Source organism: Gorilla gorilla, chromosome 1 (assembly GCF_029281585.2).
Source record: "Gorilla gorilla gorilla isolate KB3781 chromosome 1, NHGRI_mGorGor1-v2.1_pri, whole genome shotgun sequence".
NCBI classification, from domain to species: Eukaryota; Metazoa; Chordata; class Mammalia; order Primates; family Hominidae; genus Gorilla; species Gorilla gorilla.
Window position 1 is genome coordinate 177,738,765 of NC_073224.2, and position 19,616 is coordinate 177,758,380.

The window sequence follows — 19,616 nt, forward strand, 5'->3', positions numbered from 1 at the left end:
TGAACTCTTACTGAGTGTTTACTGTGTACTAGGCATGATTCTAAGTCAGGGGTATCCAATCTTTGGCTTCCCTGGGCCACATTGGAAGAAGAAGAATTGTCTTGGGCCACACATAAAATACACTAACACTAATGATAGCTGATGAGCTAAAAATAATGCTTTAAGAAACTTTATGAATTTGTGTTGGGCCACATTCAAAGCTGTCCTGGGCCATAAGTGGCCCCATGGCCCGTGGGTTGGACAAGCTTGTTCTAAGTGCTTTAAACATATTAGGCTGGGCATAGTGACTCGGGCCTGTAATCTTAGCATTTTGGGAGGCCAAAGTGGATGGATGGCTTGAGCCCAAGAGTTCGAGACCAGTCTGGGCAACATAGTGAAACCCTGTTTCTATAAAAAACACAAAGAATTAGCTGAGCATGGTGACATGCACCTGTAGTACCAGCTACTCAGGAGGCTGAGGTGGGAGGATCACTTGAGCCCGGGAGGCAGAGCTTATAGTGAGTGCCACTGCACTCACCCTCAGCCTGGGCAACAGAGCCAAACCCTGTCTCAATAAATAAATAAATAAACTCAATAAATTTCACCTATAAGGTAGGTTGTGTTGTTATCCCCATTTTATAGACAAGGAAATGCTAAGAAAGGTTAAGTGACTTGATTAAGTGTAATTGTTTTTCTGTTGCCCAAAGGAGCTACATAAGGAAGGATTGCTTGAACCCAGGAGGTTGAGGCTGCAGTAAGCCATGATCGCACCACTGCACACCAGCCTGGGCAACAGAGCAAGACCCTATCAAAAAAACAAACAAACAAAAAGAGCAACATAATTTTTTCAGATAAGCAACAGTACAAAGACGTTTGATTTTCCCATCGCCCTTGAGAGGTGGGGTCATTTACATAACAGGTATCGGTCTATGCCTGATGATCCCCTACCTCTCCTTAGGTGGGGAGGAATACGGATACATATCCCCAGGGCTACAAAGCAGAACTTTCTTTAAAGTTCTCATTTACTACTTAGTCTTAAAAATATGTCAGGTTTGGCTAGGCGCCGTGGCTCATACCTGTAATCCCAGCACTTTGGGAGGCTGAGGTGGGTAGATCATGAGGTCAGGAGTTTGAGACCAGCCTGACCAACATGGTGAAACCCAGTCTCTACTAAAAAATACAAAAATTAGCTGGGCGTGGTGGCGTGCACCTGTAATCCCAGCTACTCAGGAGGCTGAGGCAGGAGAATCACTTGAACCCAGGAGACAGAGGTTGCAGTGAACCAAGATCGCGCCGCTGCACTCCAGCCTGGTGACAGAGCGAGACTCCGTCTCAAAAAAAAAAAAAAAAAAAAAAAAAAAATACCAGGTTTAATCAGGCACAGTGGCTCATGCCTGTAATAATCCCAACACTTTGGGAGGCCGAGGTGGGCAGATTGCTTGAGGTCAGGAGTTCGAGACCAGCCTGACCAACATGGTGAAACCCCAACTCTACTAAAAATACATTAAAAAAAAATAAAAAATCAGCTGAGCGTGGTGATGCACGCCTGTAGTCCTAGCTACTCAGGAGGCTGAGGCAGGAGAATCAGTTGAACCCAGGAGGCGGAGGTTGCAGTGAGCCGAGATCATGCAACTGTACTCCAGCCTGGGCGACAGAGAGAGACTGTCTGAAAAAAAAAACAAACAAAAAAATGCCAGGTTTTTGGCTGGGTACAGTGGCTCACACCTGTAATCCCAGCACTTTCGGAGGCCGAGGCAGGTGGATCATTTGAGATCAGGGGTTCGAGACCAGACTGGCCAATACAGTGAAACTCTGTCACTACTAAAAATACAAAAATTAGCCAGGCATGGTGGCGGGCACCTACAGGCTACTCGAGAGGCTGAGGCAGGAGGATCACTTGAACCCGGGAGGCAGAAGTTGCAGTGAGCTGACATTGCACCACTGCACTCCAGCCTGGGTGACAGAGTGAGACCTTGTCTCAAGAAAAATAAACAAATAAACAAATAATGCCAGGTTTCCATTGTATTGTGAAATGTAATTCTTAATTGTTTTAATATAAAAATTGTGGAGTTTTTTTTCCCTCCATTTTTCAAGTGAGATGGCTGTTCCTAGAAGATTTCCCACGTTTATCCCATGGTGGTGTTCACCCTCCTGGTACTTGGCACAGTAGACCCCTAGGCCCTTGGAAAGGACCTACAAACACAGCCATTAGTTCGTTACACACAAACGTGAGCTAGTGAGTGTGAAACCCAAAATGCACAGCCATGGGTGGCATTCCATATGGCATATGGGCAGGTGAGGGATGAGCACCAGAGCCGCACAGACCTGAGTGTTCCTGACCCACTTCACCTTCACATGAGTGGACAATGTAACTTCTCTGGCCCTCAGTGTCCTCATCTGTAAAATGGGAATAACATCTTGTGCTCCAGTTTAGGAGATGAAGTCATGGCCACTGGCCCTTTGGCCATCTCTGGCTTTGTTGTGGGCCTCCCTTGCTGGGTATCCTCAGAAAACTTGTCAAGAAAAGTAACCAGCTGGCTGGGCACGGTGGCTCACGCCTGTAATCTCAGCACTTTGCGAAGCCAAGGAGGGTGGATCACGAAGTCAGGAGTTCGGGACCAGCCTGACCAACATGGTGAAACCCCGTCTCTACTAAAAATACAAAAAAAATTAGCCAGGTGTGGTGGCGCACGCCTGTAATCCCAGCTACTCAGGAGGCTGAGGCAGCAGAATTGCTTGAACCTGGGAGGTGGAGGTTGCAGTGAGACAAGATTGAGCCACTGCACTCCAGCCTGGGTGACAGAGCAAGACTCTGTCTCAAAAAAAAAAGAAAGAAAGAAAGAAAGAAAAAAAAGAAAAGAAAAGAAAAGAAACCATCTTTAAAGGCTGCTACAAATGTAAACCACTGGCTCCAGCTGTGGAAAGCATTGCTGTAGTCCACGGCTTTCTAACCAGCGAGCAGTGTCCCATTGAAACGGCTAAAGTGGAGTCTGGCTTCTGGCCCCTCAGGAGCCTTTCCAGCACCCATTGCTTCTCTTGCAGGCGTCTGCAATGTGGACCATCAGAACAAAGCTGGCTACACTGCCGTAATGATCACTCCCTTGGCTTCCGCGGAGACCAATGAAGACATGGCTGTTGTCTGGAAGCTCTTAAGAGAAGGAAATGTGAACATTCAAGCTACTCAGGTGGGTGGAATGAACATGATCTCCTCTTCAGTAAATGCAGGGACACCTCCCGCTTTATTCTGCTAGTGGGGTGAGAAATTCCGTGCAGATCCATGTAGTTTTTAACCCAAGGAGGCTGGGACCTCCAAATGGCATCAGGCAAAGCCTGAATATTCAGTTTTCCTTATAGGCTCCCGAGACCCAGCCAGGCTTGCACAGAGGTCAGTGAGCTTCTAATATAAGTCCCAGTCTGAAACTGAGCAAATTCCATCTGGATGCAACCTCTAGAACCAACATTCCCAGTTGCCATCTTGAGAAGGCATTTGCTAGTTGGCTGCTCTAAGAAAGCCCTCACAGGTGACCCACCTTGATCTTGGCCCACAGGCACCTAACTAGGCTCTTTGGAGGTCCAGTCCTTTAAAGAAGTTCTCACCTCTATCACCCCAAAGCCTTTTAACAAGGTCATGAGTCCTCAGACTGAGGGAAAGTGTGGATAGCCAGGGCAGACAGAAGCATTGGCTGATCATTCCTAGGGGTATGAGGATTCCCACTTTCCAGGCCTCAGCTTAGCTCAGAGGCTTATTATAGAGTTCTGCAGGTCATTATCAATCAACCCGGCGTGCTGCCTCAGCCCTTGAAATAACCAGATCCCAAAACACTCCTATCTGCCTTACCTCTGCACCAACAATTGTGAGTGGTATTATTCCAGACACACCAATCATGCCCCAGTCTCCAGGAGCAGTGCTATGGGCCAGGCTGGGAGCAGCAGTTGCTGCGAAGACCCAGTGGGGCCCTACACAAAAGTAATAGCCAGGGATTCAGGACACGTGGGCTCCACTAATTCACTGGGTCACTTGTGCCTTAGGTCAGAAGAGCCCTTAAATGTCACCTAGGTCTACCCCTTATTATTTTGCAAAATCCTGCCAGGTGGTCTCCTGCTTCTTTGCTTGGTCTCCAGCTCCAGGACCTCCAGTGTCAGGAAACTCATGCGCTACCAAAGTAGCCCATTTGTTACTCTAGACACCTCTGATAACTTTTTAAACTGAGCCAAGACTGGGTACTCTGAATCTTTTTTTTTTTTTTTTTTTTGAAACGGAGTCTCACTCTGTCACCCAGACTGGAGTGCAATGGCGTGATCTCGGCTCACCGCAACCTCCACCTCCCGGGTTCAAGCGATTCTTCCGCCTCAGCCTCCCAAGTAGCTGGGACTACAGGCACCCGCCATCATGCCCAGCTAATTTTTGTATTTTTTAGAGATGGGGTTTCACTATGTTGGCCAGACTGGTGTTGAACTCCTGACCTCAGGTGATCCACTCGCCTCGGGCTTTCAAAGTGCTGGGATTACAGGCGTGAGCCACCGCGCCCGGCCTCTGAATCTTTCATGGAGTGATTAAGTACAAGTTGATTGGGGTTCACTCCAAAAAGGATCTTAAGACAGCAAAGGCAGCACAGAGGGTTGGAATGTCTCTATTCATCTTCTGGGGCCCTCTGCTTGAGAACACAGGGTGGGGGTGTGGTGCTTACCCAGAAGGGCTTTGAGTTAGACAAGGCTCCACGTGGAACAACGGGGACTCCTCAAAAGGTCATTTGCCCATTTTTTGAACCTACAGGAATGAATGGAGTATGTTTAACTCTCCTTTCCCCTGGAGTGATCATAGATGATAAGGTAACTGTTGAGAACTGTGAAGAGTCTGGGCTTTTACCCCACGTTAAAGCTAACAAGGTAGCCTGCTACAGTTTTGTGGATGCTAGCAGAAGACATGAGACTTCTGTGCCCGAGACAAAGGACTGTGTATTACCCACAGCCGAAGCAGTAGCCACAGTATCAGCATTGCCCAAATCCCAGCTCCCACAGGGCAGTGTGAGGAGGGCCGCAAAGCTAAGCATGGAGTGGGCTGTGTTACAGGACAGGACCCCTGAGTGTAGGGAACCTGAAGCTTTGATAATGGACAGTAAGCCTGCCTGCCCTTTTCTCCAAAGAAGACAATATCTCCAGCTTCCAAGGCTGTTCACTATATAAACAGCCTTAAAAAGATCGTCTAGAGCAAAAGGGCAGATTGTGGTGTGCTTTACTCACAAGATGTGCAAAAAAGCAAGAGACTTATGGAAAATGGACTCCTAACAATATATTAAGCACCACTGTCCTACACTCCCCCAGAGTGATTGCAGATAGTAACCTAACCCGATGGCAAAGTCACCGTTGCATACTTCATCTAATAGCAACCCTAGTGACGGCCAGAAGCCGATGTTTATAGATTACTTTCTGGTTTTCAAGGTATTCTAGTCACCTACAACTCCTGTCCCATAAGACTCAATACAGCTAATGTTTCATTTTAACTAATGTTTCCCATAAATAAGTTAATTATTTTCTAAATTGTCCCTCTTGTAAGAGGGGATGCTTGCAAGAGGATCAAAATCAACCCCTTCTTTGTACAGAGAAGAAACTGATGCTGTAGGAGGGCAAGGGACTCATTCTGGGTCACCAAAGGAGGGGTGGGAATGCATAGCTGCAGCCATTCCCTTTAGCTCCCCCTGGGCCTTCACATGTGAAGAGAGGCAGAGGTACCAGGTTAAATGGGAATACACTGGGAGTGTATTCCTAGGAAAAAGCTGCTTCTCTCTGGATCTCCAGGGCAGTGCAGCAGCATATAGTAGCTCTCTATAAATGCTCATTGAATTAAATTATATTGAAAGGGACCGAGAGGACGATGAGGAAGGAAGGGGCCCTGCATCAGGCAGAGGGGCAGATGTAAGGACCATCTGCATATGTCATCTGGCTTTAATAACAGCTGGGGGCTGGGCACGGTGGCTCACGCCTATAATCCCAGCACTTTGGGAGGCCGAGGCGGGCTGATCACTTGAGGTCGGGAGTTTGAGGCCAGCCTGGCCAACATGGTGAAACCCTATCTCTACTAAAAATACAAAAAATAGCCGGGTGTGGTGATGCACGCCTGTATTCCCAGCTACTCGGGAGGCTGAGGGGCAGGAGAATCGCTTGAACCCAGGAGGCGGAGATTGCAGTGAGCCAAGATCACGCCACTGCACTCCAGCCTGGGTGACAGAGCAAGACTCCGTCTCAAAGAAAAGAAAAGAAATATACACACAGTCAGGCACGGTGGCTCATGCCTGTAATCTCAGCACTTTGAGAGGCCAAGGTGGGTGGACTGCTCAGGATCAGCCTGGGCAACATCGCAAAACCCCATCACTACAAAAAATACAAAAATTGACCAGATGTGCTGGGTGCAGTGGCTCATGCCTGTAATCCCAGCACTTTGGGAGGCTGAGGTGGGCAGATCACCTGAGGTCAGGAGTTCGAGACCAGCCTGACCAACATGGTGAAACCCCGTCTCTACTAAAAAATACAAAAATTAGCCTGGCGTAATAGTGGGCGCCTGTAATCCCAGCTACTCGGGAGGCTGAGGCAGGAGAATGGCTTGAACCCGGGAGGCAGAGGTTGCAGTGAGCCGAGATTGCACCATTGCACTCCAGCCTGGACAACAGAGCAAGACTCCATCTCAAAAAAAAAAAAAAAAATTGGCCAGATGTAGTGGCACATGCCTATGGTTACAGCTACTCAGGAGACTGAGGCAGGAGGATCACTTGAGCCCAGGAGGCAGAGGTTGCAGTGAGTCGCGATCATGCCACTGCACTCCAGCCTGGGTAATAGAGCGAGATTCTGTCTCAAAAAATACATATATATATATATACACACACACACACACGCACACACAAACACTCACACATATAGTGTATATAACAAAATTAAGAAAATCTATGGGAAATGATGGTCAATTTGTAATCAGAAAAATTATTACTGTACATCATTATATTTACATCCTTTATCTCACTTGATTCCCACAAAAGCCCTGTGAGGTACACAGGACAAGTCATTGTTATATTAATTTTTTTTTTTTTGAGACAGATTTTGCTCTGTTGCCCAGGCTGGAGTGCAGTAGTGCAATCTCAGCTCACTGCAACCTCTGCCTCCCGGGTTCAAGTGATTCTCCTGCCTCAGCCTCCCGAATAGCAGGCGCCCGCCACCATACCTAGCTAAATTTTGTATTTTTTTTTTTTTTTTTAGTAGAGACAGAGTTTCACCACGTTGGCCAGGCTGGTCTTGAACTCCTGACCTCAGGTGATCTGCCTGCCTTGGCCTCCCAAAGTGTAGGGATTACAGGCGTGAGCCACTGCACCCGGCCCCAGTTGTTACATTAATTTTTAAGAGAAGGAAAACAAGCTGGGCACAGTGGCTTACACCTGTAATCCCAGCACATTGGGAGGCCGAGGCAGCCGGATCACCTGAGGTCAGGAGTTCAAGACCAGCCTGGTCAACATGGGGAAAGCCCGTCTCTAATAAAAACACAAAAATTAGCTGGGCATGGTGGCAGGTGCCTGTAATCCCAGCTACTTGGGCGGCTGAGGCAGAAGAATGACTTGAACCTGGAGGCGGAGGTTGCAGTGAGCTGAGATCGTGCCATTGCACTCCAGCCTCAGCGACAAGAGTGAGACTTTGTCTCACAAAAAAAAAAAAAAAAAAAAAAAAAACTAACCAGGTATATTGAGTGGCACATGCCCATGAGCTCAGCTACTTGGGAGGCTAAGGTGGGAGAATCACTTGATCCCAGAAGATTGATGCTGCAGTGAGCTGTGATTGTGCCACGCACTCCAGCCTGGGTAACACAGCAAGACCCCATCTTTAAAAAAAAGAAAAGAAAAACCAAGAATCAAGGAAGACAGTGATGTGGCCTGAATCATGCATTAGGAAACAGTAGAACTAGAGCTTGCTTTCTGATTCCAGCTCATTGCTACGTCCACCTATGATTACAGAGATGCCCAAGATTACTGTCAATGTCTATAGATTAGAAATGACCACAGGACATGCAACCAGAGATCGTGTTGAGAGAAGAGTGTTCTGGGTATCCTTAAACTGAAAATTTCAGAGGCATTGAGCAGAGAAGCCTTCCTGGGGAAAGTCAGGCTGGGGCAGGCAGTAAGAAGCCATGATGCTCAAGCATTCAACCTTCATCTGTTCCGTCGTTCAACATTTATCAGCACGTTCTTGGTGCTAGACACTGGGGAGACAGGGACAAAAACACTTAGTCCCTGCCGTCAACAATGTCACAATCCATGAGAAAGAGAAGTTGACAAGTTGCAATACTAAGTGGTGAGTGCTGTGTTAGGATTCCCGTGCCTGGGGAGTGAGAGAAGGCTTTAGAGAGGATGTAGCATTTGACTAGTCTTAAAAGAGCAGAATTTTGCCAAGCAGAGAAGGTTATGTCCCATATCGAGGGCAGGAGATTCAAATCAGTGGTTGTGTTATTGAGAAGTCTCTGATGAGCACACCCAGGCTGGAGAGGGGGTCCTTCCCCACTGGCAGCAACCTCACCATATCCCTGTGGCTCTGCATGCAGGGAGGCCAGACTGCGCTGATGCTGGGAGTCAGCCACGACAGGGAGGACATGGTTCAAGCGCTGCTTAGCTGCCAGGCAGATGTCAATCTGCAGGACCACGATGGATCCTCCGCCCTCATGCTGGCCTGTCACCATGGCAACGTGGACCTGGTGCGGCTGCTCCTGGCACACCCGGCCTGCGACAGCAGCCTGACTGACAAGGTGAGACTTACAGGCAATTAACAAGTAGCTGTTGCTGGGCAGGGTGGCTCATACCTGTAATCCCAGCACTTTGGGAGGCTGAGGCGGGAGGATCACTTGAGCCCAGGAGTTCGAGACCAGCCTAGGCAACATAGGGAGACCCCATCTCTTAAAAAAAAAAAAAAAAGTAGCTGTTTAACTTCCCCTCCTCAGAGTGCCTTGCCGGCCAGCAGAATTCAAGGAATCCTATGGCAATGCAACAAAATCAGCTTCCTAAGGCTGTTGTGGGATTTAAATAAGAGGCTCAGCACAGTGGCTCACGTCTGTAATCCCAACACTTTCAGAGGCCAAGGCAGGAGGATTGCTCCAAGAGTTCAAGACCAGCCTGGGCAACACAGTAAGACCCTGTCTCTTAAAAAAAAAAAATAGCCTGGTGCAATGGCTCACACCTGTAATCCCAGCACTTTGGGAGGCTGAGGCAGGTCGATCACCTGAGGTCAGGAGTTTGAGACCGGCCTGGCCAACATCATGAAACCCCATCTCTACTAAAAATACAAAAATTAGCTGGACCTGGTGGTGGGAGCCTGTAATTCCAGCTACTTAGGAGGCTAAGGCAGGAGAACCGCTTGAACGTGGGAGGCAGAGGTTGCAGTGAGCTGAGATCGCACTATTGCACTCCAGCCTAGGCAACAACGTGAAACTCTGTCTCAAAAAAAAAAAAATTAACCAGGTATGGTGGTGCATGCCTGTAATCCCAGCCACTCAGCAGGCTGAGGCAGGAGGATTGCTTGAGCCCAGAAGGTTGAGGTTGCAGTGAGCCATGGTCAGGCCACTGCACTCCAGCCTGGGTGACAGAGTGAGACCCTGTCTCTAACAAATTTAAATAAATAAATAAATAAATAAATAAATAAATAAATAAATAAATGAGATGATTCATGGTAAATGTTTGGAGTCTTAGAGCCGTGAAACCCACAACCCTGACCTTTCACAACACCATCCTGGGTGAATATTCCCAGGCCTGGCTTGGCCCTGAGTCTCATCTGGTCATGGCAATAACAGCATGTGGGCTTTGAGGCAGTAGCTTAGATGGGGAAGCTCTGCTGTCCAGCAGGGACTCAAAAGCCTTCAAAAGGAATCAACCTTACAGAGTCATCTCTGTAGTCATTTAACTGAAAGTGCCTCTCGGACACTGACCCACTTTCTGAAGCAGCCCATTCCATCAAGCCAGCCTACTTGAAGTTGCACTGTCAGTCACAGGCTTCTTAAATAAACTTCCTCGTAAGGTGATGGCAATGATGATGATGACAGTAGTAACTAATCAGTAACAATAGTAACCAACACACATGGAGGGCTTACTCTGTGTCAGGTACTGTACTAAGCATTTGCCATGGACCATCTCATTTAAACCCCACAACAATCTTGTGAGATTGACTGTCTTCCTGCTGCCCCACTTTGCTCAAGGAGACGGAGGCATCAAATGGTTAGGTTACATACCCAAGATTACTCAGCTAGTGGAACCCGGCTCCATTAAACTCCTGGGCCCATACCCTTAACGTTCCATCATCATCACTGTTGTCACATTGAAGCATCCATGTCTCTGGCTCCCTGCTGAATCCCCCACACCTAGTAGAGTGCCCGCCACATATCATTGAAACAACAAATGAATGAGTGAACCCCTAAACTTTGGAGGTAAGTCAACAGTAAGTGACCTTGTTCCTGATAATTACAGTAGATATAATAATATTTCTAGAGTGCTCCTGGGAACTAAACCTTTCCCATGCATTACCTCTAATCCTCTCAGTAATCCAGTGAGATAGATATCGATCCCCACTTTTTACTTATGAGAAAACAGGCCTGGAGATGTTATGTAACTGTCCTAAGATTTTCAAGCTACTGATTCGCAGAGCAGAGATTCAAGCCCAGGTCTGACTCCTTAATATTGGCACTGTAATTTAATGATTTAAGCAGATGACTTTATGCCTTCTTAACAGCCACAATTCAAAGGGAACAAAAACCTGGAGAGGGGAAGAAAGTCCTCTCCCTGCCCAGGGACAGCACCTCTTACTGGGCCACATTTAAACTACCCAAAGATTGACTCATCAGCAATTTAAGCTGCTGAGTCCCTCAGTCACACCCAGACAGCAGGCACCCATCCAGTGACTCTAGGTCCTGTGAATCTTAGCTTCACCCCAAAGCCATTTCTAAGATCATTAGAGGGCACTGACCTTCTTGACATTCATATGGGAACAGGGGTGGGCTACTGGAAACCAGAGCCTCCTTTTCCAAACATTATGTGGTCAGACAAAGGATCTGTGTTAACGAGCTCCCTGCTGGGTTGTTCTGGGGGAGAAGGAGGCAGCCCTTAATCTGGAACAGGTTTGTACATCAAAGGCCCCTGGCCCTCTAAGGAGTAACCACTGCTGATGCCCGAAGAGGCCTGAGATGGGAGGCCCGTGGGACAGGCAGGCAGGCATGAGCTTTGGAAGTCCCTGCTTAGCTAGGATAATCAGGCAGTGGATCTGAGAGCTCTCCTGGGTATCTCTGGAGGTCTGTCACAGGTATGAGAGAGCTAAGTGGCTGCTTTCTGATGGTGGAAAAGTTGTGGGATCTGTTGCATTTCAGACAACTCAAGCATGATTGTTAGAAGCATGGACTTTAAACACTCATGAGGCCAGGTGCAGTGGCTTCTGCCTGTAATCCCAACACTTTGGGAGGCCAAGTCAGGAGGATTGCTTGAGCCCAGGAGTTTGAGACCAGTCTTGGCGACAAAGTGAGACCCCCTGTATTAGTCTGTTTTCACACTGCTAATAAAGACATACCCGAGACTGGGCAATTTACAAAAGAAAGAGGTTTAATTGGACTTACAGTTCCACACGGCTGGGAAAGTCTCAATCATGGCGGAAGGCAAGGAGGAGCAAATCACATCTTACATGGATAGCAGCAGGCAAAGAGAGAGCTTGTGCAGGAAAACTCCCCCTTATAATAACCATCAGATCTCATGAGACTTACTCACTATCATGAGAATGGCACAGGAAAGACCTGCCCCCATGATTCAATTACTTCCCACAGGTCCCTCCCACAACACATGGGAATTCAAGACGAGATTTGGGTGGGGACACAGCCAAACCATATCACCCCCTCTCTACAGAAAATAGAAAAAGATTAGCTGGGTGTGGTGGCTTGCACCTGTAGTCCCAGCTACTTGGGAGGCTGAGGCAGGAAGATCGCCCGAGCCCGGGAAGGTGAAGCTACAGTGAGCCATGATCATACCAGGAAACACCTGTCTGGGTGACAGAGTGAGACCCTGTCTCAAAAAAAAAAAAAAAAAAAAAAAGTAAACACTTATGAGTTTGAATCTAGGTTCAGCGACTTTGGGTAGGTGCCTTTGGGTAGGTGACCTAAGTATTCAGGGCCTCTAGATGCTCATCTGTAAAATGGGGACAGCAGTAGACTCTATCTAAATACTGTAATGTTTATAAAGGCTGAATCTGACATCTAGGAGCACACAGGGGATGGTAACTATTTTAATTATGAATAGATGAACAGTGATAGCTAAAACAAAAAAAAAACACCACATCAACCAGCAGGGAACATGGCATTTACAGACAGTGTCTGGAGGGAGCAGGGAGAACAAAGGTCTTGAATTAGGGGAACCAATCATAGTAGGGCGACTGACCCCCGAAGGGAGAAGCCACTGACAGACTTGGTTCAGTCTAGTGGTTCTCAGCTAGGGGTGATTTTACTCTCTGGGGGAGATTTGGCAATGTCTGGGGACATTTTTAGTCACAAGTGGGTGAGCAAATGCTCCTGACATCTAGTGGGTAGAGGCCAGGGATGTAGCTAAACATCCTACAACACACAGGAACAGCAAAGAATTAACAATTATCCATCCAGGCCCAGTGGCTCACACCTGTAATCCCAGCACTTTGGGAGGCCGAGGCGGGTGGATCACTTGAGGTCAGGAGTTCAAGACCAGCCTGGCCAACATTTTGAAACCCTGTCTCTACTAAAAACACAAAAATTAGCCAGGCATAGTGGCACGCGTCTGCAATCCCAGCTACTCAGGAGGCTGAGACAGGAGAATTGCTTGAACCTGGGAGGTGGAGGTTGCAGTGAGCTGAGATTGCGCCACTGCACTCCAACCTGGGTGAAAGAACAAAACTCTGTCTCAAAAAAAAAAAAAAAATTATCTGGTCCAAAATATCAATAGTGCTGCAACTGAGAATGCCTGGTTTAGGCAAACACTGAAATCCAGGTGGGTTTAGGTAACTAATCCCTGGGAAGTGCTGGATCAGGGAGAGCCAGGCCAGGCTGAGGACCGGGCAGGCTGCAGTTCGGGTAGGCCGTAAGCCTGGAAGGGAGGGACTGGAGTGCCAATCAGGAAATGGAGGAGGAAATCTATCATGGCAGAAACTGGAGTAAGTTAGGGAAAGCCCAGCTGGCACAGTGGTGCCCAGGTAGTACAGGTAATGGGCCCACAGGTAAGGTGGGTTCCAGACCCCCTCATGGATGGGTCACATGCTGCCCACCTGGGTCAGGGTTGATTCACATGCAGATTCCCAAGGGTGACTTTGGGGAGCACAGTGTCTCCATCCACAGGGTGAGACATTTCAGTGGGAAAAGGGAGCTTTTGACAAGGCTCTACCAAGCACCAAGGCTTGTACCTGGTGCTTCACATTTAGAGGGAAAGTCTGGCCCTTATCATACCCACCATATCATTTCCGTATTCATCTTTCCTATGGAGGCTTAGATGTTAGCAGCAGAGCTCATTTGGGAATGTCTTTGGAAAACTGGGAGAGAATTAATGTCCTGAAATTGGTTTATTTCATCAACATTTAAAGTTCGGTATAAATGCAGAACTCCCAGAACAGCTGGCCAGGCCCTTTCCCTAGATTTAAAGACAATTTGAGGAAATCTGCCACCCAGCCTCTTCTGGGTCCCAGAGCCCACCCTTCATTTTGGCAGCTTCTTTAAAGCACCCATCAGATTGAAAACTTCTTGAAGGCAGAGATTATGCCTTGCTCATCTTTGGGCGATGCATGGTGGACTAGTGATGAATTCAAAGACACCCCTCTCCAACACATGGATACACACACAGTTGTGCCAGCTGCCTGCACCCTTCTCTTTTTCTTTCCTTTTTTTTTTTTTTTTTTTTTTGAGATATGGTCTCACTCTGTTGCCCAGGCTGGAGTGCAGTGGCACGATCATGGCTTATTGCAACCTTGACCTCCTGGGCTCACGTGATCCTCCCGCCTCAGCCTCCCAAAGTGTTGCGATTACAAGCATGAGCCAGTGCGCCTGGCCAAGTGCAGATTCTTGAATCCCTGAAGTTACACGCAAATTTTGCACCATACCTGGCTAGTTCCCCATCTCTTCAGTCGAGGTCTCCTAGAGCAGCTCTGGAGTGTTGTCGAGCAGAGGCTCACCATACCTGGCTCCCATGGGAGCTGCATGGCATGGGCTTGTTCCCAGAGTTCTGGCAGAGGCATCTGAGGAACACGAACCCTCGCCAAGTGGTCTCTCTGGCCACACCTCCTGAGCTGAATGGGGTCCCCTGCTCTCCATGTCTGCAGTCGAGGAGTCCACAGCTGCAGGCTGTCCTCCAGATGGACCCTGTTAAAAGGTGCACCTCCCCTGGGACTGGCCCTGTGGCTCTTCTCGGTAAACACTGTCAGTACATACTCTGTGTTTACATAGAGGCTTAGGATTGACAAGGCACAGCAGATGAAGTTCAGGAGCAGGAACTCGGGCCTACATAAACCCAGGCTCCTCCTTTAGGAGGCTTTTACAGGACTCCCTGCTTAAAATCTTTGTTTTGTTCCAGTACTTTCCAATGTAAGAACCCATTCACTAGGATTTAGATTCCATCAGCTTGAATGAATACCGTTAGGTTCTTGTGCAGCATTCTCTCTTTCAACAATGTTTGTTGAGGGCCGACCAAATGCCAGGCCCTGGGCCAGGTGCCAACATGCAGCAGTGAACAGGCCAGATCAAGTTCTTGACCTCGTGGAGACCGAAATTTATCAAATAACCTCACAAATACGAGCATACAACGAGTGGTAAAAGAAAAGTCCAGGGAGTCATGAGGGCTTTTTGGGGAAAGAGTTTGTATGTTTTGAGAAGCCCATGTGCCATCTTCGGGGGTCGCACTGAAATGCCACTTCCTTCCTCTGCCTCCCCCCGAGCCATCTTCTACCCTGCCCTGGCACACAGTGCCCGTCCTCTCCCCTGAGCTCACTCTGTTCCTGTCTTCTGACTCGTTTAGTGCTTTGCCGTGCTTTATAGTTATTTGCACGCGTGGGAGCCCTGATGGCCACTGGATTCTATCCCCATGCATGGGAAAAAGCCTGAAGAATGTTCAGCTGGGTGTTACACTTCCTACGCTTCCTGCCTACTTCTGTGAAAGAATTGTCCATATTTTAGGAAGTAAATCTGTGCATATGCAATAGAGAACAATCTAGTGGGGTCTTGGGTGTTCTCTACCCATCAAACCCTTTGCAGCAGCAAAATGTCAAAATATTCACAGTAGGCCAACAGCCTCAGGTCAGGTTTCAGCTCCCAAGAAGTTGTCTAAAGAGTGTGGTTTTTGGAGCTGTTTAGAGTTCAGAATTCTGTACATGGGATTGAGCTCATTCATAAGAGACTGCAGCTGCTCAGTCAGGCCGGTGGTGCCTGATGAGAGCCCTCTGGGTGCAGCTTCTTTAGACAGTGGGACTGCCAGCTTCCTGCATCACCGTGTCAATGTAAACAGTGCTGTGACATCACAGATCAGGAGGTGAAAATGTGCATGTCCTTTAATGCTGTGAGCCCACTTCTTTTTATTTAATTTAATTAATTAATTTATTTATTTTTTGAGATGGAGTTTCACTCCTGTTGCCCAGGCTGGAGTGCAATGGTGCAATCTCGTTTCACTGCAACCTCTGCCTCCCAGTTTCAAGCGATTCCCATGCCTCAGCCTCCCGAGTAGCTGGGGTTACAGACATGTGCCACCACGCCAGGCTAATTTTGTATTTTTAGTAGAGATGGGGTTTCTCCATGTTGGGCAGGCTGGTCTTGAACTCCCGACCTCAGGTGATCCACCGGCCTTGGCCTCCCAAAGTGCTGGGATTACAGGCATGAGCCACTGCACCCAGCCTCTGAGCCCACTTCTAAGAGTCAGTCCTTTTTCTTGTAAAGTGGGCAAAGGATATGAACAGACACTTCTCAAAAGAAGACATTTATGCAGCCAAAAGACACATGAAAAAATGCTCGTCATCACTGGCCATCAGAGAAATGCAAATCAAAACCACAATGAGATACCATCTTACACCAGTTAGAATGGAGATCATTAAAAAGTCAGGAAACAACAGGTGCTGGAGAGGATGTGGAGAAATAGGAACACTTTTACACTGTTGGTGGGACTGTAAGCTAGTTCAACCATTGTGGAAGACAGTGCGGTGATTCCTCAAGGATTTAGAACTAGAAATACCATTTGACCCAGCCATCCCATTACTGGGTGTATACCCAAAGGACTGTAAATCATGCTGCTATAAAGACACATGCACACGTATGTTTATTGCAGCACTATTCACAATAGCAAAGACTTGGAACCAACCCAAATGTCCAACAATGATAGACTGGATTAGGAAAATGTGGCACATATACATCATGGAATACTATGCAGCCATGAAAAAGGATGAGTTCATGTCCTTTGTAGGGACATGGATGAAGCTGGAAACCATCATTCTGAGCAAACCATCGCAAGGACAGAAAACCAAACACCACATGTTCTCACTCATAGGTGGGAATTGAACAATGAGAACACTTGGACACAGGGCAGGGAACATCACACACCAGGGCCTGTCGTGGGGTGGGGGGAGTGAGGAGGGATAGCATTAGGGGATATACCTACTGTAAATGACGAGTTAATGGGTGCAGCACACCAACATGGCACATATATACATATGTAACAAACCTGCATGCTGTGCACAGGTACCCTAGAACTTAAAGTATAATAATAATAATAATAAAAGAACCAGTCCTTAGGAAATAATTAAAAATGGGAAAATGCTTTTTGCACTAAGATTATGATGGCAGAGACTTAGAAACAACATACATTTCCACTGAAAGGAAGTTATGGAATATTTCCATAATTAGCAAAAATTAGTAAATTATGGAATATTACACAGCCAAAAAGAAAAATCATGCATTATAATGGCTATGTAAGAATAGAGAAAAATCTTATAGCATATCATGGTAAATTAAGAATAAAAGCAAATTCAAAGTTGGTATACAATATAATTCCTTTATTTAAAAACCAACAACAGGACAGGTGCAGGACAGGACAGGATTACAAATTCATGTCTGTAATCCCAAAACTTTGGAAAGCCAATGTGGGTGGGCCACTTGAGCCCAGGAGTTCAAGACCAGCCTGGGCAACATAGTGAGACAGGTTTAAAAAATTAAAAAAAAAAAAAAGAACCAACAACAAATTTGCACAGGAGAAAAGATTGGAGGAAAACACACCAAAATGCGAACTTTCACTTAGATACATGTAATGGAACAGCAAGAGTTATTTTATTTCCTGTTTTCCAATTTAAAGTAGAAAAAAGTGGGGCTGGGTTCAGTAGCTCACACCTATAATCCCAGCAATTTGGGAGGCCAAGGTGGGTGGACCACTTCAGCCCAGGAGTTTGAGACCAGCCTGGGCAACATGGTGACACCCCGTCTCTACAAAAAATACAAAAATTTTCCAGGCATGATGGTGTGTACCTGTAATCCCAGCTACTTGGGAGGCTGAAGGTGGAGGATCACCTGAGCCCGGGAGACGGAGGTTGCAGTGAGCTCCGATTGCGCCACTGCACTCCACCCTGGGCGATAGAGTGAGACTCCAACTCAAAAAAAAAAAAAAAAAAGAGCATTAAAAACTAGATGGCCCTTCTTTATTTCTGTTGTCACAGATTTCCCAGGAGTCACTATTGTTTCTGTGGAAGGGACCTCATTTCTGGTGATCCTCATGCCATTTGAATCTTCTCTACCAAGGCCTCTGGAAGCCTTAATAGACACCTGTGTCCCAGGCATACCCCCTACTCCCAACTTGCCCTTCTCCCCTGGGCAGGAGGCAGATTGGATGATATTTATTTCTCCTTTCCTTTTTCTCCTGTAGGCTGGCCGCACAGCTTTGTCCATCGCTCTGAAGTCACCCACCCATATGGAAATTGCTGGGCTTCTGAGAGCCCACGCGGAGCAGGGCAGGTCCCTGGGGCTGTAGGGGCTGCAGAAGAACTGGCCGTGGGGAACAAAAGCCTTCTTCTCTGGACTCCTCCCTCGCCCTTGAAGAGGGCAGAGGTCACAGGCCAGAGAGCCACCCCTCTAGAGAAGAAACTATGTCAAATATGCACATACATTCCTGTTGTATAATTCTGCCCATTAGGATGCTTCGTAGTTTTTGCCTTAGGCCAAGCCCCAAAACTACACGGGCTTCAGAGCAGGGTTCAAGGTGCAAGGTGAGGGGTACATCGGTGTCATCCAAACATCCAAAACATCTTCAGCCTTGAATTCCTCATGACTCTACCTTCTGTAACATTGTGTAGCAAGCAGGCAGGCAGGAGCACATTAGCACATTAGAAAAGCAATACTTTTTACATGGAATTTTAAAGTGCACTATCTTTTTGTTTTTTAAGCAAGTGTATACAAATATGTCCCATTGATATGCATGTCTATAGATGGGAGGGGATTTAAGCCAACCCCCTGGCAAGCATTCTGTAGGGGACCCTAGAAGAATCACCATGCAGACTGGTGAAACTGAACAAGCACCATTTGGGAGCTTTGTTTCGATGGGGTTGACAGAGAAATCTTAAAATCTGACAGGGTAGAAGAAGCACTTTGGCATCAATGCCATATGTACAGTCTTGACTGTTTCTGAGTCATCTAGTGGCTCCAGTTTGCTCCAGGGAAATTGGAATTAATTAAGAAATTTATTATCTAGTAAGTTGCTATGTAATAAAGAAAAAAAAGAAATTCAATCCAATGACACACACCACATGTATTTGGGCAGAGTCAGATTCTCTCAGCTATTTTGAGTCTGTGGAAGAAACAAAAAAAAGCTTCCTCCTGAGGATGGGTTATTGTCATCAAGAAGCCACCTGCATAGCCGTATCCATTACCTCATGGTAATTCCCGGTGCTTTCCCCTCATATCCCCTAGAAGCAAATATCTGTTCTGAGGTTTTTTGGGACTTCTGGCTGCAATAGGAGCAAGGGACCCAGGCAGGGCAGAGCAATACCTTCCGAAGCTTCCATATTCCCTGGGGCCAGCACATGCAAGGTTTATATGGTCAGTAGCTCACGTGAAGTCATCTGAATCTTAAATCTGCTCTTTCTTAAAATCTCTTATGCAAAAAAAAAAAAAGCCCCTTATATAAAAAGAAGTAATGTCAAAGTTTGATGAGCTTTACATTGGAAACTCAAAAGCTTGCACTCTCATTTTGGCTCGGATGCCAATTTGCTGGGTGCCCCTGTGGTGAGTCATGAAACCTCCTTGGGCCGCAATTTCATCATCTCTAAAAACAGAAATTATCATACAACCTACCTCCTGGGAGGTGCTGCACAAGAAGCAGCTGATGGAAGTTTCAAAATCCAATTTGTGGCGGGGCGCGGTGGTTCACACCTGTAATCCCAGCACTTTGGGAGGCCGAGGCAGGTCGATCACCTGAGGTCGGGAGTTTGAGACCAGCCTGACATACATGGAGAAACCCCGTCTCTACTAAAAATACAAAAATTAGCTGAGGCGTGGTGGCAGGCGCCTGTAATTCCAGCTACTTGGGAGGCTGAGGCAGGAGAATCACTTGAACCCGGGAGGCGGAGGTTGCAGTGAGCCGAGATCGTGCCATTGCACTCCAGCC

General features: G+C 47.2%; 1 protein-coding gene across 2 annotated transcripts in view; it reads left to right on the plus strand.

The window, feature by feature from the left end:
* KANK4 (KN motif and ankyrin repeat domains 4) overlaps nt 1–19,129 on the plus strand; it is an 87,788-nt gene extending 68,659 nt beyond the window's left edge. For both annotated transcript variants that reach the window (XM_055362759.2, XM_019019134.3), the window contains exons 8-10: nt 3,022–3,164; nt 8,555–8,755; nt 17,880–19,129. In XM_055362759.2, the coding sequence (XP_055218734.1) occupies nt 3,022–3,164; nt 8,555–8,755; nt 17,880–17,984 (449 nt within the window). In that variant the 3' untranslated portion in view covers nt 17,985–19,129. The remainder of the gene's footprint in view (nt 1–3,021; nt 3,165–8,554; nt 8,756–17,879) is intronic.
* Nucleotides 19,130–19,616: the final 487 nt, after the last annotated feature.